Source organism: Theropithecus gelada, chromosome 7b (genome assembly GCF_003255815.1).
Source record: "Theropithecus gelada isolate Dixy chromosome 7b, Tgel_1.0, whole genome shotgun sequence".
NCBI classification, from domain to species: domain Eukaryota; kingdom Metazoa; phylum Chordata; class Mammalia; order Primates; family Cercopithecidae; genus Theropithecus; species Theropithecus gelada.
The window spans coordinates 21,621,544-21,645,666 of NC_037675.1; the positions used below are offsets into that span (position 1 = coordinate 21,621,544).

General features: G+C 49.0%; 1 protein-coding gene across 2 annotated transcripts in view; it reads right to left on the reverse strand.

Moving 5' to 3' along the window:
- Positions 1–3,093: 3,093 nt before the first annotated feature.
- TEP1 (telomerase associated protein 1) overlaps positions 3,094–24,123 on the reverse strand; it is a 47,220-nt gene continuing 26,190 nt past the window's right edge. For both annotated transcript variants that reach the window (XM_025392006.1, XM_025392005.1), the window contains 37 exons: positions 23,801–23,977; positions 23,429–23,549; positions 22,352–22,476; positions 21,967–22,080; positions 21,758–21,875; positions 21,405–21,599; positions 21,110–21,285; positions 20,855–21,011; positions 20,541–20,720; positions 19,992–20,084; positions 19,593–19,725; positions 19,280–19,430; positions 18,919–19,052; positions 18,679–18,767; positions 18,297–18,411; positions 17,602–17,842; positions 17,294–17,417; positions 16,356–16,480; positions 16,127–16,226; positions 15,753–15,908; positions 15,396–15,608; positions 14,990–15,143; positions 14,670–14,882; positions 13,486–13,646; positions 13,133–13,246; positions 11,841–11,948; positions 11,075–11,207; positions 10,904–10,980; positions 10,667–10,799; positions 10,412–10,548; positions 10,140–10,264; positions 8,938–9,081; positions 8,667–8,763; positions 7,099–7,204; positions 6,779–6,993; positions 6,225–6,329; positions 3,094–5,991 (listed from right to left, as the gene is read on the reverse strand). In XM_025392006.1, the coding sequence (XP_025247791.1) occupies positions 5,869–5,991; positions 6,225–6,329; positions 6,779–6,993; positions 7,099–7,204; positions 8,667–8,763; positions 8,938–9,081; positions 10,140–10,264; positions 10,412–10,548; positions 10,667–10,799; positions 10,904–10,980; positions 11,075–11,207; positions 11,841–11,948; positions 13,133–13,246; positions 13,486–13,646; positions 14,670–14,882; positions 14,990–15,143; positions 15,396–15,608; positions 15,753–15,908; positions 16,127–16,226; positions 16,356–16,480; positions 17,294–17,417; positions 17,602–17,842; positions 18,297–18,411; positions 18,679–18,767; positions 18,919–19,052; positions 19,280–19,430; positions 19,593–19,725; positions 19,992–20,084; positions 20,541–20,720; positions 20,855–21,011; positions 21,110–21,285; positions 21,405–21,599; positions 21,758–21,875; positions 21,967–22,080; positions 22,352–22,476; positions 23,429–23,549; positions 23,801–23,977 (5,182 nt within the window). In that variant the 3' untranslated portion in view covers positions 3,094–5,868. The remainder of the gene's footprint in view (positions 5,992–6,224; positions 6,330–6,778; positions 6,994–7,098; positions 7,205–8,666; positions 8,764–8,937; positions 9,082–10,139; positions 10,265–10,411; positions 10,549–10,666; positions 10,800–10,903; positions 10,981–11,074; positions 11,208–11,840; positions 11,949–13,132; positions 13,247–13,485; positions 13,647–14,669; positions 14,883–14,989; positions 15,144–15,395; positions 15,609–15,752; positions 15,909–16,126; positions 16,227–16,355; positions 16,481–17,293; positions 17,418–17,601; positions 17,843–18,296; positions 18,412–18,678; positions 18,768–18,918; positions 19,053–19,279; positions 19,431–19,592; positions 19,726–19,991; positions 20,085–20,540; positions 20,721–20,854; positions 21,012–21,109; positions 21,286–21,404; positions 21,600–21,757; positions 21,876–21,966; positions 22,081–22,351; positions 22,477–23,428; positions 23,550–23,800; positions 23,978–24,123) is intronic.

Here is a 24,123-nt window from a genome sequence, read left to right on the forward strand (position 1 = left end):
CCACTGGCTTCTTCGGGCTTTATTTCTCCAAGAACATATTTCTTCTGACGTTAGTAGATCTCCATTTTCAGGACAGAAAGTACTCATTGTTCTGAGGGTTATTCAGTGTCCTATTCTTAATGGCATCTGTGCATCAAGGGACACTAATGGGGGCGCAAATGCTTTTACCTGTTTAATTCAATTTTTCTGCAAACTGTAATTTGGTGAGTGTTATCGCAGGAAGGGTAGAGGCAACAAAGGCTAAGCTGTTTTTTTCTTTCCCATCCATATGTATTCACTTGCCTTTTTCCAATTTATCCACTGCAGCCCAGTCTCCCACTACTCAACACTAGGACTCATCACATGTCCAAAAATTTGGGAAGCCCTTGGAGGACTGTCACTAAGTCTGAATACATCTTGAGGAGGAAAAGAAAAAAGTAGAATGAGTTTTTACATACCCTGCCCCATCTAAGAAGTACTAAAGTCCAGATCAGATCCTGATATGGTTAGGCTTTGTGTCCCCACCCAAATCTCATCTTGAATTGTAATCCCCAGAATCCCCACATTTCAAGGGAGAGACCAGGTGGAGGTAACTGAATCATGGGGGCCGTTTCCCCCATGCTATTCTTGTGATAGTTCTCACAAGATCTGATGGTTTTATAAGGGGCTCTTCCTGCTTCGCTCGGCACTTCTTCCTGCCACCCTGTGAGGAAGGGCTTCCCCTTCACCTTCCTCTATAACTGTTAAGTTTCCTGAAGCCTCCTCAGCCATGGTGAACTGTGAGTCAAACCTCTTTCCTTTATAAATTACCCAGTCTCGGGCAGTTCCTTATAGCAGTGTGAAAACAGACTAAAAGCAAATTGAAGAACATTCTACAACATTCTTCATCACTCTTGTTACCCAGGCTGGAGTGCAGTGGTGCGATACTCGGGAGACTGGGGCAGGAGGATCACTGAGCCCTAGAGGCCTAGGTTGCGGTGAGCTGTGATTGCACCACCACACTCCAGCTTGGGCAACAGACTGAGACCCTGTCTCAAGAATAAATAAATAAATTTATTTATTTTTTAAAAGTGTCAAGATTTTGAAGACTGAAAAGCTGTCACAGTTGAAGGAGACTAAGAAAACGCGATGACTAAATGCAATGTGGGATCCTGGACTGGCTTCTGGAACAAAACAAAGTCATTAGCGGAAAAAATGGGCAAATCCAAATCCTGACTGTAATTTAATTAACATTTGTTAATTAACTTCGTTGTAATTTAATTAACAAATGTTAATTTCCTAGTTTTGATAAACGCAGCATGGTTATGTAAGATGTTAACATTAGAAGAAGCTGGGTGAAGGGTATCGAGGAACACTTGGTACTATTTTTGCAACTCTTCTGTAAATCTTACATTTCTTTTAATTTTTTTGAGACAGAATTTTGCTCTTGTTGCTGAGGCTGCAGTGCAATGGTGCGATCTCGGCTCACTGCAATCTCCACCTCCAGAGTTCAAGCGATTCTCCTGCCTCAGCCTCCAGAGTAGCTGGGATTACAGGTGCATGCCACCATGCCCAGCTAATTTTTGTATTTTTAATAGAGACAGGGTTTCACCATGCTGGCCAGGCTGGTCTTGAATTCCTGATCTCAGGTGGTCTGCCCACCTCGGCCTCCCAAAGTGCTGGGATTACAGGCGTGAGCCACTGTGCCTGGCCTAAATCTTACATTATTAAAAAAGAAGGATTAAGAGCCATTCTAGTGGGAAAGCACCAACACAGATATGTTCTTTGGGGATGCTATCTGTGTATTGGTTCCTGGTTCTTCAGACACATTGTAGGATACTTCCTCCCCATCCCTTGACATCAGGTATGGCCATGTGACTTGCTTTGCTTGTATTTATGAAATATGAGTGGAAGTGATGTGTTTTATTTCCATGTAGAAGATTTAAGAGTTACTTGCCACGTGAAGCACAGATCTCAAAGTATGAGCAAAGTAGAGCAGGGCTTCTCGCTGACCCTTAATGGGCCATGTGGCATGATTTAGAAATAAATCTTTGCTATTTTAAGTTGTTGAAATTTTGGGGTTGCTATGATAGCATAACTTTGATATTTTAACTGACAAAGAAACATACCCATCGTTCTGGATGAGAAGATTAGGTATTTGGAGGGTGAGAGGAGGGAGAAGATCAAGAAAAACAACCAATGGGTACTAGGCTTAATACCTGGGTGATGAAATAAACCATACAACAAACCTCCATGACACAAGTTTACCTATATAACAAACCTGCACTTGTACCCCTGAACTTAGAAAGAATACTAGTTTCACATTTTTTTGAAAACTGAAAAATTCAGTCCAGATTTTCTGATTGATTAAATATATACTAATAAATAAGACATTTATGAGAAAGAATAATGAGGTGATACTTGTACTGCTAGATAACAAAAAGAACAGTCAAGTTAGCACTTACTGAACACTTACCACGTAAGTGTCACTGTTCCATGTTTTACACCTTAACTCATTTAGTCCTTAAAACACTCCCATGAAGTAAGTTCCATTATTATGGCTGTTGTACAAATGGGGAAAAGGAGGCGTGGAGATTTGAACTCAGTCTTATTCCAAGTCCATGCTTTTTGCTGCTGTTACCCATTCTCTCTAGAGTAGTGCTTCTCAAACCTGAGAGGAAGGACTAATTGTTCCTTTGTCTTTTTTCTTCCTTTCTTCCTTCCTCCCTCTCTCCCTCTCTCTTTTTTTTTTTTTTTTTTTTTTTTTTTTCACTCTTATTGCCCAGCCTGGAGTGCAATGGTGCGATCTCAGCTCACTGCACCCTCCACCACCCCGAGTTCAAGCAATTCTCCTGCCTCAGCCTCCCAAGTAGCTGGGATTATAGGCGCCCGCCACCACGCCCAGCTAATTTTTTGTATTTTTAGTAGAGACGGGGTTTCACCATATTGGCCAGGCTTGTCTGGAACTCCAGACCTCAGGTGATCCACCCGCCTCAGCCTCCCAAAGTGCTGGGATTACAGGCGTGAGCCACCATGCCTGGCCTGTTTTAATTTCTTACCTGTCATGGAACAATATTTCATAAAATATAATCAAAATGGATTATTAAGAAAATGAAATTAAAAAGCACACAAAACACAAGCCTCCATTTTTATTATTAAATTTGTCAGATATTACTTTTAAAATTCCTATACAGTTTCTAAATGGTTACTCTCAACTTCTATACTTACCTCATTATGAAACATTAACAATTTGTGAACTGGCACTAGTCCATGAACCAAACTTTGAGTACTTCTGCTCTAGATTTCAAAATCAGATGTGGATATATGTGTAAAAATTTGGTATATAAAAAAGATGCTTTTCTAGATGGGTAGAATAAAAGATTGTTCAAATGTCTTATGGTCTCACAATCCAGTGGTCATAACTGCAAAACTCATCCAGCTTTGGGAGACGCTGAAACTCCATTTAATGATAAGAACTTGAAGGATGTTAAATGTAAACCTAAATTGATTTTCACTTCAACTCCTTTTGGGTACATAATTACTTTTACCTAGAATCTGTTCTTGACTTTACTCATAACAATTGTACCATGACCTCACTGTCTGTCTCCAAGATGAGACAGAAAAAAACCCTTCAAGTGGACCTGGCCAACAAGACTGAATCTATTGAGCCTATTGGGCAAGTTAGCCTTTGCTTAACTTTCCCCATCCCCTTCACTCCAGCCTTAGCTGGGATGCTTTTATATAATTTTCAGAGTATGGAAGACAGACAAATAGAGCGTCCTCCTGCCATTGGCCCATGCTTTTAGGGGAGCAAAAGGCAAAAGATTGAAATCAATGACCAGGATGATGCCATGCCATGGTACTCTGCAGGATTTCTGGCAAGGATTATGGATCGTAAATTTCAAAATACCATAACTAGGACTTCTAGTCACAAGGTAGATGTGGAAATGATGGTCCAGAGGTATATTTTGAGGCTTGGCATGAAGCACATGAGAGAAGACAGAAGCATGGCCTATCAGCTGATGTCATCATCCTCTAGTCAGGATGGAAACCAGGGCATTGGATAGAAATAAAGTCAAGTCCCTCAGGTGATTTCTCCATGTAAAACCTGGAATCAGGGTTCAGTGAGAGCAAAACTCAGTGCCCTTTAACTCCCCAAGTCTTCAAAACTCATTTCTAGACCAGAGTGTAGTGGTATTTCTCCGAGATAAACCCACCAAACCAGGACAAAATCCCTGTAATAGCCTTCACTTGTCTTCTACAAGTCCTTGAATTCTTGGCTACAGAAGACATTTCCTTCTTCTTTAACCCTTAGAAAGAAAGGGCCTGAGGAAACTAAAGTCACTGGTTTCAATCTTTTGCCTTTCGCTCTCCTAAAAGCATGGGCCAAGGGCAGGAGGAAGCTCCAGTTGTCTGTCTTCCACGCTCTGAAAATTCTATAAAACACCCCAGCCAAGGCTGGAGTGACAGGGAGGAGGAAAGTTAAGCAAAGGCTAACCTGCTCAACAGACTCTTTCATATGACTGAATTTTAGGAATATAATAAAGTTCTTTTATGGGCCAGGCATAATGGCTCATGCCTGTAATCCCAGAACTTTGGGAGGCTGAGGTGTGCAGATCACCTGAGGTCAGGAGTTTGAGACCCACCTGGCCAACATGGTGAAACTTCGTCTCTACTAAAATACAAAAATTAGCTGGGCGTGATGGTGGGCACCTGTAATCCCAGCTACTCGGGCGGCTGAGGCAGGAGAATCGCTTGGACCCAGGAGACAGAGGTTGCACTGAGCCGAGATCGTGCCGCTGCACTCCAGCCTGGGTGACAGAGCCAGACTGTCTCAAAAAAAAAAAAAAAAAAAAAGTTTTTTACTTAAGAAAATCAGAGTTCATGGCTATGACTGTGCCATCTCTCAATTCGTTTTAATCTTTGTGAATTTCAATTTGAGAGTAAGACACTTTTGTGTGATCTCTTCTGAGAATGTCAATTACCATATTGACTAAAGTTTGAAAGTCGTGTCAGAAGTTGGGAAAACCAGAAGGTTTGTTCCGCTTTCAATGGCTTGGCTCCTCACCTCTCATCTGGGTAGTTTCTTTTTCTTTTTTTTTTCTTTTTTCCAGATGGAATCTTGCTCTGTCGCCCAGGCTGGAGTGCAGTGGCATGATATTGGCTCACTGTAAGCTCCGTCTCCTGGGTTCATGCTATTCTCCCGCCTCGGCCTTCCAAGTAGCTGGGACTACAGGCGCCCGCCACCACGCCTGGCTAATTTTTTGTATTTTTTAGTAGAGTGGGGGTTTCACCGTATTAGCCAGCATGGTCTTGACCTCCTGACCTCATGATCCGCCCACCTCGGCTTCCCAAAGTGCTAGGATTACAAGCATGAGCCACCACGCCCGGCCTTGTCTGGGTAGTTCTGAGAAAAGGGTTGTCTCTGTGACAGAAACATAGCTCTTTCTAAATGCCTTGATGTGTGACTGACTTATTCTCCCTCCCTCATTCTTTCTCGATGAACTGAAAGGTCTTCCATGCTGTGTTCAAATTGAATGTTGGCCAACATCACTCTCATTCCTCCTCCTGGCAAGAATGGCCTCCTAAGGTCCTAGGGTCCGCAAGTGATGCAAGAATTCTAAAACCTAGCTTCAAAAGAGTACCTACTAAAGATTTCATTCACTTTCTTGTGGTTCTAGTAAGGATTAATGTTAAATTAGAAGAGACACACATTAGAATGTACATATACATATACACAGAATATCCTCCTGTCTAAATCCACATGAGAACACAGGCCCACACTTGAGATTTTTTGACACTTCATTTTTATAATTGTTAAGAAATTATTAATTTTATAATTATTAAAAGCTACCAGTGTCTTCAGGCTTTGCATCTCTAGCACAAGGGGTATCATTTTTCCCCACATCTTCATTCCCAGTTCAGAAAGTACACATTGCCCTGCGCATCTCCCACGGCAAGCTGCAGGGTGGAGTTAGTGCCCAGCCAAGGTTCCAGGCAGCTCACTGACCCTTCGCATCGGAACAGGCCCAGCTACAATGGCAACAAAAATGGGGGAGGTCAGGGCTACAAGCCTAGGGCCTCCTTACTAACTTATTTTTTCTCACATTAATGCCTTTTATTTAGAAACAGGTTAGTCATACATTGCAAGTGATTGAAGAAAACAGAATTTTGATCTTTTGTCCTTTCTTACTCTAAGTTTGCTGTCTTGTGACATCCCTTTGGGATAGGTGTGCGCACACACCCTCACACACACACACACTTACCAGCTGCATACTGGGTCTCTCCCATAGCTTAACATCTCTGTCCTTTGAAGCTGTCACCAGCAACTCAGGTAGCACATGAAGGGCTGTGACAGAGCCTGAGTGAATCTCAAAGAGGAAAGGGGAGAGCAGGATGGTGAGTTCTCAGGGGCCCCTCCTCAGAGAAGCATCACAGTGAGCTGTGTCAGAACTAGAGCCCTCCTCCCCTAGTATTTCTTTTTTCTTTTTTTCTTTTTTTTCAGATGGAGTCTCGCTCTGTCGCCCAGGCTGGAGTGCAGTGGTGCGATCTCAGCTCACTGCAAGTTCCGCCTCCCAGGTGCACACCATTCTCCTGCCTCGGCCTCCCGAATAACTGGGACTGCAACCGCCCACCACCACGCCCAGCTAATTTTTTGTATTTTTTAGTAGAGATGGGGTTTCACTGTGTTAGCCAGGATGCTCTTGATCTCCTGACCTCGTGATCCTCCCGCCTCGGCCTCCCATAGTGCTGGGATTATAGGCGTGAGCCACCGCGCCCAGCCCTCCCCTAGTATTTCTGACCCTTCCTTCAAACTCACCTTTCTACGCTGCCGTGTCTTTAGCTGTGATGTTGGCTCACTATCCATGCTGGCGTCAGATTCCCTGCAGGTAGATGGGTCTGCCCCTGGAGTTTGGGTTTCAGGAATGTTGGCTTTTTTCTGCCAGATGTTACCTGTGGTCCATTCTCCTTCTGGGCTGCATTTGGCCAGGTTCCATAGCATCCCATCAGAGCTGGCACACAAAAATGAGGACTCTGCCATTTTAAGGACAGAATTAGAGCCAAGTCTCGGGCCTTGAGGGATCTGCCATCCACCCTGGGCCATCTCCTGGCTCCTCAGGTCCTCCTGTTACCACTCACCAGATTCAGGTTTGGCTTGAGTTATCGATATTAGGGTCCTACTAGGATTCTCTAAGTTTATATCGAAGTTCAGCCTCTCTTCAAACTCTCCTGATTCCTTTTGCCTCTGTGAAAGGATAGGTAATTTTGTTTAGCCTACCCATATGAGTCAACTTGTACCAGACAAAGCAACCGTTTTCTGCTCTGGGCTGGTCAGGATTTTTTTTTTTTTTTTTTTTAACGATAACTTAGATACAATCAAGTACACAAATCTTTTTCTTTTTTTCTTTTTCTATCTTTTTTTTTTTGAGATGGAGCGTCGCTCTGTTGCCCAGGCTGGAGTGCAGTGGCACAATCTTGGTTCACTGTAATCTCCGCCTCCCGGGTTCAAGCCATTCTGCCTCAGCGTCCCAAGTAGCTGGGATTGTAGGCTCGTGCCACCACACCCAGCTGATTTTTGTATTTTTAGTAGAGACGGGGTTTCACCATGTGGGCCAGGCTGGTCTCGAACTCCTGGCCTCAGGTTATCCACCGGCCTTGGCCTCCCAAAGTGCTGGGATTACAGTTGTGAGCCACTGCACCTGGCTAAGTGCACAAATCTTAAATGTACATTGAAATGTACTTTTACACATGCATCCATCCATGCAGTCACCCCGTAGATCAAGATGTAGAGCATTTCCATTACCCCAGAAAATTGCCCTTATGTCCCTTCCCCATCAATACCAGACCATCACCACAAAAGCTAACAATATTCTAATGTCTGTCAACTGAAATTAGTCTTGCTTGTTCTTGAACTTCATTTAGGTGACATCATATAGCATGTACTCCTTTGTAACTGGTTTCCTTTGCCCAGAATAATGTCTATGAGATATGTCTGTATTATTCCATTCATCAGCATGCAGTATCACATTAATTGTTTTGTCATGTAGCAGTCCATTGTATAAATGCCACAAATTATTTATCCCCTTTCTATTTATTAATATTTAGTTATGATGAATAAAGCTACCATGAAGATTCTTGTACCAGGCTTTGCGGAACATATGTACTCCTTTCTCTTGGGTATATATTTAGGAGTGGAATCACTGGGTCATGAATAGGCTTTAGTAGATAACTTTAGTAGGTAGCAGATCAGGATTTACTAACCTTCCCAGTAACAAGGGGCTCCCAGGAACCTGCAATGTGAAGTGAACAGCTAGCTTTGGCACACTCAGTCCAAAAAGTGTTGAACATCTATTAAGTAACTGATAAGTATGATGACAAAAACAAGACGTAGTCCTTGCCCTCGAGATGCTAATATTCATGGGGGCAAGACAAGAGAGACATGGGAAAAAATACAATTGAGAAAACTTCTAGGTTTATGGTTTCCCACGGCTTTTTAAAATGGTAGAGTCCTTTCTTGTACCAATGAAATCTTACGTGGGAACCCAATACACAATGTCCTAAATTAGAACTACTCCAGTTGAAGGAGGATAGGAGGATTTGCAGCCAACTGCCTTTCCCTTCCCCTATCCTCCATGATGGGCCCTAAGGTGTAAAAACACTGGTCCTAGATGAATGTTTGCTTTGACACACACTCAAATAGGACTTACCAAGAAAGAAAGAACTCCAGGATCCTTGGGCTGCAGGACAAATATGCCATACTCCTTGTGGGTGGACAATATCATAGGATTTTCTGTATAGCTGCTCCTGGTTTGTAAGAAGGGAATAGGTTGAGCCCAGGATTTTCAGAGAGGTAAAGAGAAGAACACCCCTCTTTAAGACTCTAGTGTTTTCTTCTAAGTTAGACTCAACCTCAGGATAACCACTAACTCACATTTCCTTTCTCCCCAGCTTGGGAGGAAATGGCATTTTTGATCTTACCAGATTTCAGAAGGAGCGTCCCCTGGCTTCATGCAAAGTAACTTCAAATCCGCTTTGGCCAAGATGAGAAAGTGACCATCAGGAGCCCAACCCAGACTTGTCAGCACCCCTAAGTCCTCCTGTAGAATTCGGTTCAGGTGAAGACTAGCTCAAAAAAGTACATGGACAGAGAAAGATCCTATTTTAGTTAACCTCTCTTGGCCTCCTCAATCCCACATGAATTCCTCAGGAATTAAGTATAAAGCAAAATGTATCACCTTCCCTGAAAATCCTGTTCCACTTTCTGTTTTTTTTTAACATTAGTATTCATCAGTGCCATCCCATTACTTGCTCAAACTAGGAATCTCTAACATTCTTGACTTTTCCTTCCCTCTCTACTTCCAACTCATCAATAAGGCCTGTAGATGCAATACATGCCTAAATCTGTATCTCCCCTTCTTGTCTCCACGGCCCAGGTCAGGCCCACATTATGTCTTTCCTAGGCTATAGCTACAGGTGTAAAGTGATCTCCTTACTTTTGGTATCTCTCTACTACCATCCATCTTCCATACTGCCACCAGAGTTCTCTTAATAAAATCCAGATCATTATTCCACTCAAATTCTTAGCACTGTGCCCTATATAGCCTGATCCCAGTTTATCTTTTCAATTTCATTTCCCTTACTGCCACCAGGAATCCGAGGAGCTGCCTATACCGAGAACATACACTCTAATATCTCCATATCTTCTGTACATGTTCCTTCTTCCTGAAACACTGGCACTGTTCCCTTCTCTTACTGGTCCAGAAAACTCCTACTCATTCTGTAAGTGTCCAGCCTTAAATACTAACAACTCCTTCCCACAATTTCTCAAATTTTGAAGCCCCAGGAATATGTGTGTATGCGTGTGTGTGTGTGTGTGTGTGCACATGTATGTGTGTGTGCACATGTATCTTCATTATGGCACTAGTCAGTCGAGCTTCCTTAATTAAAGAATGAATTTCATCTGTAACTGGTTCATACTGTCTGGCCCAGAGCTTGGCATCAAGTAGGCACCTGAGAATTACTCATTTACATTGCCATGGACAGAAGCAGAAAATAATGTCCCACTCAGTAACTAACATCCAGTTGGCCTACTTCCGAAGCAGAAGTGCAGTAATTTGAGTAAAATGCCAGGAGTGAGGAGACTGCTGTTTCTATCCCATTAACCCATCAGCCTGTTTCACCTGAAATTTCCGGGTGCTGAACCCTTCCGCAGTTTCACTTGCCACTCGCTGATTTTCTCATCAGCACTGAGGACAAAAAAGGTGTGTGCCGAGGACCAGATCAGAGCACCAATGTGGCCTGGAGCCTGGTGTACACACAAGTTCAATTCAGTGCTTCTGATGAGCCAGGTTGCACCATCGTTTCCCTCCCAGGCAGATATGCAACCTCTAACGCCCAGTAATACACAGCCAGGGTAGAATTCACACAAAGAACTAAGGGTACATCGACTCACCTGTGCTGTGGCCACAGCCTTGGCTTCCTGCCACAAGATTAGTTCCCCAGCTTGATTTCCAGATACTGCCATGGAACCATCTGGTGCCCAAGCCATAGCAGTGATGGCTGCAGAACTCCTTGGTATACATGTGTCATCTGGAGAAGAAAGGAAGTGTTTCATTAGGAGCTGGGATACTGCTGGGATAAGAGATACCAGGTCACCCTCGACCTTTTTTTGTACCAGTAACACACCCTCTCTCCAAACCTCACTCACCTGCTTCCTTAGGAACCTGCCAGAGCCGTACAGAACCATCCTCAGAGGCAGTCAGCAGGAGGCCTGAGGTTTCTGAAACAGCAGCAGCACGGACTGGGCCACTGTGTCCCAGGAAGGTGTGGGTTTGGGACACCTAGGAGCAAGGGATAGAGATGGGCTCATGGGAGTGGGCACAATAGAAGGTTATTCCACATACTTTCCCCACCTCCCTTGATCCTGGTCCTTTCAGGAACTCACCAAGAGTGGATGCCATAACCGTGTGGCCCCATCTAGCCCGATGGTCACCACCAGAAGCTCTGACCCAGGCTGTCCAGCTGATAAGACACAGAGACTGAGTCAGAAGAAGGGATGGAGCAGGGCAGAAAAGAAGCAGCAGCAGGGAAGGGGAGGTGGCTGACGTTTTGTTACCTGCACGGGGCTCCATGGCAGCTGCACAGTGGCTAATGGGTCCTGAGTGAGCAGGGATGCTGGTGAGCTCCACGCCTTGATGGTCCCACACTTTCAAGGTCCCATCCCGGCCCACAGACACCACGTGCTCCTCCTGCCCCCAGAGCACGAGATCAGAGCAGAGTCATATTGAGCAGGACATGGGAAACAGAACTCCCTCCACAGAGGTGTGGGCTGAGCATTAGGAGCATGGAAGATGTCAACGAGGGAGGAGAACTCAGGAACAGCGGGGTTGGGTGGCTCAGGACAGTGGGGTTGGGTGGCTCAAGTTCACGATACCAAGAGGCTGTGTTTTCATGCTCTCCTGTCTCCCTTTACACCAACCCTTAGCCTCAACACCATAATCCACTCCCAAGTATCTCATTTTCTTTTTCTCCTTTTTTTTTTTTTTTTTTTTTTTAAGATAGGGTCCCACTCTGTCACACTAGAGTCTAGAGCACAATGGTGATCACAGCTTACTATAGCCTTGAACTCCTGGGCTCAAGTGATCTCTCTCCTCAGCCTCCTGAGTAGCTAGAACTACAGGCATGCACCATGGTACCCAGCTAATTTTTATTTTTATTTTTTTATAGAGATAGGGGGTCTCACTGTGTTGCCTAATCTCCAGGTATCTCATTCTTTATGCTCATTTTGTCTCTGGGATTAGATACTCAATGCACCCAGTCTCTCAAAGCCCCCTTAGCCCTTCCAGAGACCCTCCACAGTGGGATCTCCATTGCCTTCTCACCACAGCTGCCACAGCGCTCACAGCACTCTGATGACCCAGGAACTGACCAAGCCGCTGTCCCGACTCTGGGTCCCAGAGCCCCACAGAGCCATCACTGGAGCAGGATATCTGCAGAGTCAGAAGTCAGAGGAGTGGGATTATTAGCATCCCTCCAGCATTTTTGTATGTCTATAATGTAGGGTGGAAGGCAGTAAGCCATGTAATGAAGGGCCTGGGTTCTCCTGGGTTCAAATCCTAGCTCTGCCACTCATTACTTTCTGCTTTGTGGTCTGTTTCTCTTTCTGAGCCTTGGGTTTCTCAACTATTTGATGAGTATAATGATAATGTACCTATCTGATATCATGGTTTGGGGCTGAGTGCATCTACATAAACGACTCACGCCTATAATCCCAGCACTCTGGGAGGCCGAGGCAGATGGATCACCTGAGGTCAGGAGTTCGAGACCAGCCTGGCCAACATGGGGAAACCCCGTCTCTACTAAAAATACAAAAAATTAGCTGGGCGTGGTGGTGGGCACCTATAATCTCAGCTACTCAGGAGGCTGAGGCAGGAGAATCATTCGAACCTGGGAGGTGGAGATTACAGTGAGCAGAGATCGCGCCACTGCACTCCAGTCTGGGCGACAAGAGCAAAACTCTACCTCAAAAAAAAAAAAAAAAAAAAGGACTTAGCATGCTGCCTGGCACACAGTGAACATATAATAAATATTAGCTATTGTCCATAGTATTATTATTATTATTATTTTGAGATGAAGTTTCGTTCTTGTTGCCCAGGCTGGACTGCCTTCTGGGTTCAAATGATTCTCCTGCCTCAGCCTCCTGAGTAGCTGGGATTACAGGCACGCACCACCATGCCCGGCTAATTTTGTATTTTTAGTAGAGACGGGGTTTCTCCATGTTGGTCGGCTGGTCTTGAACTCCTGACCCTGTGATCCACTCGCCTCAGCCTCCCAAAGTGCTGGGATTACAGGTGTGAGCCACCGCGCCCGGCCCTGGGCTTTCTTATTAGAGAGTTCGCTGGCTCAGCTTCATCACTGACCTTGGAAATGTTCTGAGTTCAATTTCCTTGTCTGTAAAATAGAGATAAAAGGAGTATCTACTTTACAGGGTGTTGTAAAGATTAAGTGAAGCAATATATGAAAAGAGCTTACTTCAATGGTTGGCACATATCAAGTTTGACAAATATTAGCTATTACTATTCTTAATGGGTGCCAGAAGAAGGATGAGGTGGGGAGTGTTGTCTTGCCCCAGGAACCCAGCTGGGCTCTGTGCCACCCTTGGCCCTTTACTCACCAGTAGGTTATCTTTGGTCCAGGCACAGCCAGTGACCCAGTCACGGTGACAGGCGGGGAAGGAGTGGATCAAAATAGGGGCTTTGGGTGTCCGCACATCCCAGCAGAGGAGACTCTGAATAGGCCCCAAGGAGAGGGAGCAATCAGGACCAAAGGAGGGATGGGAAACCTGGGGCCATTTCAGGCAAGAAATTTCAAGGAAAGAGGGGGCGCAAGGAAGCACAGGTAGACAGATCTATACTAGATTTGGCAAAACAAAAAGCAGGAGGAAGCAACAGGAAATGGCTTGTTGTTAAGAAATCTAGGAACTAGAGGGGCTATGGGACCCCAGGGTTGCATCCTTCTGCAGCTCACCCGATCCCGGCCCCCGGTGGCCAGGCTGCCTCCATCAGTGCTGAAACTACAGCAGCTCACAGGGCCCTCATGTCCCCGCAGCTCAGTGCCACCGGGAAAGTCTTCTGCCTTGTGCGGCAGCGTCAGCAGCTGCCTTGGCCACAGCCGCACTGTGAAATCCTCTGCATTGGAAAAAGAGAGAGGGAACGGCTTCCTGAAAGAGGAAGCCAGACAGGCCCTGGGAGGCCAAAGACAGGAGCAGCCTTGTGGGCTAAGGGTGACGCCCAAGGCACAGCTCCATGGGAGAGATGCAGGAAGTCATAAGGCTGCGGAGAGGCCCTGGACAAGGGTCATCAGCAAGTGTGTACATAGGACAGGAATGCCCGGCACTCCCAGCTCCAGCTCCACAGCTCAGGCCAGGAACATGGTTCCTTGTCTCTGCTTCTCTAACTGTACTCCCACAGCAGCCGCTCCAGACCCCTCCTCTTCTCAAGTGTCCAGTGTCACTTCCACCTCACAACCTGTGAGGCCCAGTTCTCCCACGTAGAGAGGGCCTAGGCCTTTCTACATTTTCACCTCAACATCTCTCTCTCTCTCCTTCTAAGGGAAACCTATCCCTTTACACAGCACACTCTCCCAAGGGACAGAAACTCAAAGGATTACTGGGAGTTTAGAGGTCCCAGAATGAGGGTGAAGGAACGAGTACAAACAGTCTAAACAGATTATGCAAGATAAGTGCATTCAAAAGCACTTTAAAAGTTGTAAAACAAAATCGCACATGTGTATTTTCATACACATATACATACAACTTGGAGAAAGGTATTAGTGTCTTTAAAAGGAACAGTGATTTGTGGGCCAGGCGTGACGGCTCATGCCTGTAATCCCAGCACTTTGGGAGGCCGAGGTGGGTGGATCACCTAAGGTCAGGAGTTCAAGACCAGCATGACCAACAAGGTGAAACTCCGTCTTTACTAAAAATACAAAATTAGCTGGGCATGGTGGTGCATGGCTATAAACCCAGCTACTCGGGAGGCTGAGATGGGAGAATTGCTTGAACCCAGGAGGCAGAAGTTGCAGTGAGCCAAGATTGCACCACTGCACTCTAGCCTGGGCAACAAGAGTGAAGCTCTATCTTAAAAAAAATAAAAATAAATAAAAATAAAAAGAACAGCGATTTGTTAACCCTGCCCACTGTCCAGTAGTACCTGAGGCAGAAGCCAAGAGCTCCTGGGAAGTGGCCAGTCCTAGCACAGGCTTCTGGAATCTGGACAGGAGCCAGAGGGACTGAAGGGAGCATTCCTTGAGTGCCCAGCCCTGCAAGGACCCATCTTCTGCTCCACTCACCAACACCTTGGGGCTTAGCCAGGCCAGGGCGGATACTGCCACATCCAGTGCCTGACCCTGAGCCCCCTGGGAACCTAGAGAATGAGAGAGAACAAGGGAGTAAGATACTTGGGAAGGGTTGGGGGGCAGGGGCTGTGCTCTTTCTAAAGGTTCAAAAACCCACCCATTCCCCCGTCAGTACCTGAAGAGATTTTGTAGATCCTAATGCCATCTGCTCGATACCCAACAGCCACCCGATCACCATCTGGGCTGAGTGCCACGGAGAGGGCAGGAGAGAGAGGAAGGGAACCCAGGTCCCCACGGGGCCGACCCAGAGACCCTGACCATACCTGAACCTGGGAACCAAGAAAAGGGCTTAAGGATACCACCTCCACCACCCGGTCCTCCTCCCTGCTTTGAGTTATAGCCACCCCCATTAAAGTCCTCCTTCCGGAGACTCCTCTCATGAGAGCTGCCCCTGCACACAGTGGCACCCCTCTCCCTGTGGCTCCTGCCATCCAAGCTCCTCCACAGCCTCCTCAACAAAGGACCCCCACCCCCACCCAGATATTCTTTGCCTTTGCTACTCCTCCTCTCTGCAAGCTGACCTTGCCATCCTCTCCAGCCGTCAGTAACTGGCAACCCGCATGCAGGAAAAGCGCAGCAGCAACAAAGCCATGGTGGGCAGGGAAGGTAGCCAGCCGTGCCCCTTCTCTCCAGGCCCACAGCTCCACCATACTGTCCAGCCGGCCCACAGCCACAACCCCACCAGGCACATTGAAGGCCAAGGTACGGACAGAGGCTCCAGGTGCCCCCAGGTCCTACACACGGAGGTAGAAATGGAAACTTGAAGACCTGCTCTCAGCACAATCCTAAAGTCACCCAGTATGCTGTTGTCTGTCGTCTGCCACCCTCCACTCCTGTCCTCCTGTCATTCGCCCCAGAGCCACACTGGACCTTCTTACCTTGGTGACTTTGAGCCCATCCACCTGGAAGAAGCTGATGCTGCCAGCCCAGCTGCCTGTGGCTATTACCTGCCCCTCTGGGTGAAAGGCAACACAGTTCAGGGGCTTGGGGTAGGTGTGCTGGAAGGCCAGCTGCCCACGGACTGTGTCCCACAGCTGAGGGAGAGAGAGGAGGAATCAGGATGCTGAACAGAGATGCCTGAACTTCTCAGTCCCAGACCTCCAAGAGCAACCTTGTCCAGTTCCCCTGCCTTCAGCAGGGAAGGCCTTCTCTGGCCAAGCAGTCAGCAGCCTCTGCCACATTGAGAGAACAACCTCACGAGGGTGAGTCATGGCTCAGGGCCACTCTGACCACTGCAGTCCCCAAGTCTTACCTTTAGGCATCCTCCCAAGCACACGGTGGCTAGCTGCCGGCGGTCTGGGCTCAGGCAACAGCCAGTGATTTGGTACTGGTGGGCCTTGGTCTGCAGCACCCTATCCCAGGAAGATGAAGTCAGTCCTCTGGGCCCCCTGGCCATCAGCTCCCTCCTCATTTCCTTCTCCTGGGGCTTCCAACAAATGGGGAAGGCCCTCACTCCAAGACAAACGGAGAGGACCCCCTACCGACAACCATGCTGCAGGTCCCAGAGCTCCAGGAGTCCGTCGAAGGCAGTAAGAAAGAGTGTATCATCGGAGAGGAACAAACAAGCAGAGATTCCATCACAGCCACTCACCAGAGACTTCTCCTCCTGCGACAGTGGGTGAGAAAGTCGGCTCCAGCCATCCCCTTGACCCTTCAAGTCCCACCACTCCAGGCCCCACCCAAAAAGAAGGCCAAGGCACAAAGGCCATGAGTCCTTGGCTCTCTATGTTGCAAGTCAAGCACACGTTCAAGTGGGGGCCTCATGATCCAAGTAGGGCCACATTTTCTCCCCTACTCCAAACCCCATACCTATTCCCCAAGTTACAGAAGATTTTGATGGACTTGAGAAAATGGGATTACATGGGGTAGGGGATGATATGGTTGGAAAGAGGATAGAAAGAGGCATGGTTCTAGGACTCACCTCTCCAGCCCAATGTACTATTAGCCTCCCATAAGCACTTTGTGCTGCCATAATTCCCAGCAATTTACAGGGAACATTCTCCCCCTGCGTCTTTGCTCAGGTTCCTTGTTCAAACAAGAATGCTTGCCCTTCTCTACCCTATGCCCTCCCATAACTGCACAGGTCACTCAGGTCTTAATTATATTACATGGCTATGTTTTGGTTCCTTTTTTCACCTTGTATGTCTTATCTCCCAACAAAACTGACCACTTGGTGGGCAATGACAATGTCCCAAGTCCTGTGTTTCTTGCCACGCTTAGTACAGTGCCTTAAATGGAAGGTGTGCAGCAAATATTTGTTGTGTGATTGATTTCTTGATGAAGCCCTTTGAGCTGATGTGCAGGCAGTAAAGTTGCTGAATCAATCAGAGTGATAACAGGTGTGTGGCTCATCTAGGGCTTCAGGGCAGTCTGCACAGATTTTCAGAGGGTAAATTTTGCCCGTCCTTGATTGTCATACCTGCCAAGTTCTCAGGTCCAACAGGTAAACTGTCCCATTGGCAGTGCCAACAGCTGCTCTTTGCCCATTGGTGGAGAAAGCCACGGCAGTAGGGGATGAGGAAACTGCCAGAGACAGGCTGGAGCTAGAGAAAGAGTAGGAAGAAAGGGAGGAAATAAAAGAGGGAATGCAAACAGGAGTTGATTTCTGTGCTGCTGTGCCTGGATCCCCCTCTCCCAGTGTTTCTGGTCATCCTTATTCTTCAGTTTCAGAAAGAGCTGCAGCTAGATCTCTGGTGGGCTTACTAGGGTCTGGGGTCAAGGTCTTACCTTGGCTGATTTTTCATGGTCTGGGGTTTATTAAGCCATCGTAGTGTGTGTTGGAGGTGCCATCTCTGGGAGAGCAGCGGGGCTTGCTGGCAAAGAGGTGAGTCCAGGGGCTGGTTGGCTGCTTGCTGGGGCAGGAGCTGGGGGTACTGGCTGAGGATTGAAGCCTGCTGCCTCAGGAAGGTGCGAAACACTGCAACATCAGCCTCGGGGAGCTTTTGTTCCTCTTTGGGGACTGAAGAAGCTATAAAAGAGTGGCAGAATCTCACCGGGGAGCCAGCTAGACCCCATTAACCCCAGCACCAAATAAAACCATATGGTGTGTCTACAATAGTAAGTCTCCAAGTGTGGCCCTCTGGCCCTATATCAGGAATATCTGTTAAAAGTACAAAGCTTCGGGCCCCACTCCAAACCTAGGGAACCAGAATATGGAGACCCAAGGATCTGTAATTTGAACAGTTTCCTAGATAGTTTGATGCTAACTAAATAAAGTTGAAGAATCTCTGGTCCAAGAGACTGAGGTGAAAGGTCTCCTGAGAGTCACATGCTCACCCTCTTGGTATTTTCAACTTGAAATGGAAATTTGAATCTTTTTTCCCTGACACCCACACCCCCGCCCCAACCCTGAGCAGGGCTCGCATAAGCACACCCAGGAGTCCCATATCTCAGAAAAGAATCCAGCCAGTGAATCATCTCACCAGAGAGGGCATGGGTCTCCAAGAGCCGAGAGACCAGACCCAATTCCAAGTGTGCAGCCACCACATGGATGTTGGTAAGAAACTTCGAAAGAAGTCCACGGTTCCCGCTCTGGAGCTGAGAAGGTCAGATTGGATTCATTAGGGATGTGAAAGGGCTGGTGAGAAGGGAGAGTTTAGTCTCAGAACCTGAATACAGAGATAGGATCTGAGCTGGGACAAAGGACTTGAAGAAGAAGGGCAGGAAAACTGAAAGGAAAGAGGTCAAGGGAGTTTGGGAGGGGTAATGGCAGCAGTGATGGTGGAGATGGTAAGGGGGAGAGGGGTCTCAGAACAGCCAAAGCACTCACTTTGGGAAAGGTGTCTATGGGGTCTAGGAACTAACCAGGTGGTAAGGCAGGTCTACTAGAGCCTCAGGAGGGCAACTTCGGAAGGTGCCTGAGGCATCAGCGTCACATGTCTTCCAGAGCTGAGCTGCATGAACAGATATTGAGAAAGGCTCAGCCTTGCATCATTCCCAAGGGCAGTAGGTGAGCTGGCCAGCAGATGGGAGCACAGTGGGTGGTCCTGGCCTCCAAGCCCAAGCTCCACACTCAGTGCCCAGGCTGACTTGGGCTGCAATCACCTGCAATGAGGATGTGTGCCGTGTCCGCTTGCCCTGGCCTCTTCCCATAGCGACGTTTAGCTGCTGTTCTCAGGGGCCCATCAGGGAGGCATAGCCGGGCACCAGGGCGCTCCAGAGGGCCCTCCCCTAGCAAACTGTCCCCATGTGAGGAAGAGAGAGAGGAGAAGGAAGAGGCCTGTCAGTGAGCACCCTGGCACAGCAGTGGGCTCCTATGCCCCTCTCGAATAGTGGAAACTGGAGCAGCTGGAGCAGTAGCCCATTCATGGTCTGGGAGCCAGACGTTGAAGCTATACACAGGGCCCTGGCTCAAAGAAGGGAAGGCATAGAGAGGTCAGCAGGAGCTCAGCGGGGGCACCTGTACCTGCGCAGACTCTGGACGAGGTAGGCAAACGGGCCCATGGGGTAGGGGTCTCCACTGTTACCAGCAGCCACTGCTTCTTCCCAGCTCTTAGTCCCCTTGGGTAGTGTCCGCCACACACTCAGCACTCCATGCAGCTGGTCCACAGTCAAACCTGAAAACTCAAGCTCTCTGAGGCCCTCACCTAACCACAGAGTGTTCCCCACCCCCCACCCCACCCAGTCTCTCCTTGCACTGCCTGCTGAGAACCCAGTGGAACCAATGTAATCCGAACCTTGGCCCTCAACATCCCAACCCACCCACCCCAAGCACTGACCACTCCGTGTGACCTCTAGGGTGGTCAACGCCTGGAGAAGGACATCAGGCCCGTGTTCCTGTTCCAGTGTGCTCAGGATGTGCTGCAGCAGCAGGGGGACAGTGGCAGGCAGAGTCCGGAGTCTCTCAGACACCTAGGATGGCGGGAGGACAGCCTCGTTCAGTGTGGCGGGAGGAGAAGCAGCTTGGGTTGTGGGATAGGGAAGGGGCAGCATGAGGACAGCGGGGAGGAATGAAAAAGTAAAGAACAACGGTGGGAGAGAGGTGAGGGGAGGTGTGAGGTGAGGATGGGGAGTAGGTGATCACAAGACAGCAAAGGACATGGGATAGGGATGAGACAAAGCAGCTGAAGAGAGAATGGGAAGTGGTGACTGGGACTTGGAAGGTGAGAAGAACCGACCTGCTCATACAGCGTGAAGAGCCTCAGATGATCGGTGACCAAGCGCAGGTAGAGCGGCCGGCCTGATTCTCGCTTCACCAGCAGCAGTCGCATCTGACAAGACTCAGGACTCAGGGTGGGGTCCAGGAGGGCTGCCCGCAGCCAGCCCTCTGCCCAAGCACCAGCCCCTCTGCCAGGCAGCTCCTCCTCTGAGAGCCCCCAGCAGGCACCACGTCCATGGCATCACCCCAGGACATAACCATCCCCCTCCTACACTGCTCTGCCCAGTCAGCCCTGCCAGAAAACCCCTGTGGCTCAGCCCACCCCACAAAAACCACTTCACTCATCCCCTCACCCCAAGAGGCCCTGGGAAGGCCATTCACCAGGGGAAGAGGGCTGGGGGACATTATCAGGAACCACAGTTTTCTTATTAACAACTTCCAATGGACAGAATTTCTGAGAAAACAAAGGAGCAGGTCTGTTCAAGGCAGCTAGCAGCCTCAGCAGCTCAGGTCCTCATAGTTCCCAGATTCACCCCACACACCCACCAGCCCTGGCCTAGAACCCAACCTGGTTGTTAAACGGTGACTCCTCCAGCCGCTTCCCATACAGGGCCAGCTCCTCTCTCACCAGCCGGGCCCGAGCAGAGGCCTCCAGAGGCCCCAAGGCCACCACGTGGGCACCCTGGCTCTGCTCAAGGGTCTCCCCTAGGCCTGCATCCCTAGACACACTCAGCACCAGGTGTACACACTGTGATATTTGGGCAAAAGGAAAGGAAGGTAGAAAGAAAAGGAGAACCACATTGGAGAGGCCCCTCTCCTCCCTGCTGTACCCCTCCTTCTCCCCAGCCTGCCTCCCCACACCCACCTCCTTCTCACACTCACCCGGGGAAGCTTCTTTGGGATCCAGTCTGAAATCAGCTGCCCATTCTGGTCCACCAACCTATCAGCCCCATCGATGATCAGGACCAGCGTCTGGCCAGGATGCAGGGACTCAGCAGACTTGGGCAGCAGTCTCTGCTGCAGCTCCCACACCAGGCTTCTGCACATGGAGATGAAGTCAGGGTCAGTGGGAGAGAGAGAAAAGCAGGGGTGGCACCATGGACGTCAACAAGGCTGGGCTCATTGGGGGATACCCACCGGTAGGTGTTGGGGAGGGCACCTGGCTCTTTTAGTTGGCCACGCAGATAGGTACAGAGGCGTCTGAGCAGAGTGAGGGCAAGACCCTGGTCAGGACGAGCTCCGGAAAAGTGGAAGAAGACTAATGGTGCCACCTTGGCCCCATCAGGAGCCTGCAGGGCTGACACAAGAGATGCCTGCATGTGACAGGAACAGAAAACACGGTCACATTTTACATGCTTGAGCTCCCTGTGCCTTACCTCCTTAGCCCACATAGCCTTCCCTCCCTCCTGCCCAGGCCCCTGAGACTCTGTACCAGGAAGGCTGTCTTGCCCTGTCCTGACTGCCCCGTCACCAGGCTCAGCCTCCCATGGTGCAGCATCAGCTGCTGCACTGTGTCCTGAAGAAGGCGTGGCCGGGCAGTACTGGGTGGCTTCTGCAGCTGCTGGAAGGTGGCCTGGACCAAGTCATCGTCTGGGATGGATACTGGCTGCTCCAGCAGGGCCCCAGGCTGAGGGTAAATGGGTCAGTGACTATCCATGGTGCCATGCTCCTCAGGACCCCCAGGCTAAAACTCACAGAGGCCCCACCAAGTTACTTCCTACCCACGACAACCCAGACCACCCCATGTCCCTCTGCACGCCTCGGGTCACCAGTGCTTCTGCTGACCTGCAGGTAGAGCTTCTGGATCGTATTCCACACATCCTGCAGAACCAACTGACCAAACTCCTCCAGCCCGCCAACATAGGGCCTGCCAGCTGCCACACCCCCCCACTCACAGGGGTACCTGTGGGCAAATCAAGCACAACCAGGTCAGAGCAGGCCTGGCTCCTCTCACCACATCTCTGTACAGGTGCGCCCTACCTCCTTCAGCTCACCTGCGGCAGGTAATCCCTTTCTGTCTGCTTAAGCAGCTCTTCAGTTCTGAGATCCGACATGCGGCCTCTTCAGACTCAGAAACAAAGTCAGATTTCCAGGCATCTGGCACAGAGCTGACCACCAAAGACCCCAAAAGTTGGAACAGACTCAGACCCCCGCCAGCCTCCCTCCACCACCCACCAGACATAGCTGGAATTTCCTGAAGCTCCTCAAGTAGAGATCTCCTGACTCCAGCACCAAGGCTGATGTGGGGCTGCAAAGGCATGCTGAGTCCTGTTTCTGCCTCATAGCACTCCCCTTCTATGCTCTGAATACTGAGGAGAGAAGACTAGCCTGTCTGACCTTCTGGGGAAGGAGCCCCAACCTGCAGGCAACAGAGAGTACCTGAGGAAGCTGGAATCCCGGAAGTAGATGAGAGCTTGGGCAGAGGGCTGCAGACGTTGGCTCCGGTTCAGGAACTGCATCACCTCCATCTCTGTGACAGAGCGCCCTGAAGGGTACTGCTGGGCCTGTGGGGAGGGCAGAGACCGTGGGTTTAGTCCTAGGCCACAATGACCCTCCCTCCAGACCTGCCAAGGCCCCAGGCCTCCTGTATCTGTGATGTTCCTCTCTCCCTTCCTCCAGGCGCAAGCAATAAAATATAGCTAATAGCTAATGTTTTTTATTTATTTAATTTTATTTTCTGGAACAAGGCACTATTAGCTAACATTCATTGAATGCCTGTCATGTATTGAGTATTCTGTTACAGACTTTTGTTTTTGTTTTTTTGGTTTTTTGAGACTGAGTTTTGTTCTTGTCACCCAGGTTGGAGTGCAATGGCGTAATCTCGGCTCACTGCAACCTCCGCCTCCTGGGTTCAAGCAATTCTCCTGCCTCAGCCTCCCGAGTAGCTGGGATTACAGGCACCCACCACCACGCCCAGCTAATTTTTGTATTTTTAGTAGAGACGGGGTTTTGCCATGTTGGCCAGGCTGGTCTCGAACTCCTGACCTCAGGTGATCCACCTGCCTTGGTCTCCCAAAGTGCTGGGATTACAGGCATGAGCCACCACACCAGGCCCTGTTACAGACTTTTAATTCTCATAGTCATCCTCCAATGTAAATGTCATTGCTTCTCTTTAATATAGGGAAATTGAGGCTAGGTGAGAGTAAGCTGCATTCCACAAAGCCACACAACTTGTAGATGACAGAAGGGAGATCAGTACCCAGATCTATCTGATGGCAACACCTAAACAGACCTACCCTCTTACTTTTGCTCTTGGCCAACCCCAAAGGCACTTCTCAAAGGACTTTTCTCATCTAGAGCATGGTCACTTGCAGTATCTTCAGCCTATATTTCTCTTCAAGTCTCAAGGACCTGCCTGTTCATAGTCCCAGGGTTTCTGACAGAATGTGGCTTCTCACGGCCTCTGCCCCAACCTTTGCTTCCTCCCCAGCCCTCCTCCAAACCTGTCTGCCTTACCCAGTGGAAGTGTGGATGGTCAGGAAGGTTGTAGCTGGGGGGAATGTATCCATAACGGGAGCCCAGAATCCCCACAAACAGCTGTGCGTTCTCCACCTCCCCAAGGCACACTTCCAGTTGTCTGTAGGCATGGTTATAGGGACATGTGGGAGTCACTGGGGGCGTGGTATCAGGGAACATAGGCACAAATAGGGAGACAGGGCCCTGGCTCACAACTGAGAAAAGAGAAGGTAGGCTGCTCTTGTTACTATCCAAGGAGCGACTCCCGCCTTCACCCTCATCCATTCTTGCAGCCCCAACCCTGCCCACCTCAGGTCCACCACTCAAGCCCCTCATCCCCAACCCAGCCCCTCTTCTCTGCAGCCCCCACACCTGTTCCTTCGGGTCTCCTCCTCAGTGACGCCCCAGCGGAGGTCGATTCCGTGAAGGCTGATACGGTGAGGGGCCGCTCGGGCCTGCAGTGCTGGCAGCACAGACCTCAGCAGCAGGTCCCGCTCCCCATGCATGTCTCGGAAAGTGGATGAAATAAAAAGCCGGATGCTGCGCCATCTGGGGATAAGCAGAGGGTTGGGCTCAGTCTAGGGATGAGCCCCATCACCTAATCCAGACACTGCTGTGATCACCCTTCAGCACTGAGCATGAGCCAGGTACGACAGACAGCAGACAGGCGCCGAGCAGGCCTTCAGAGAAGCACG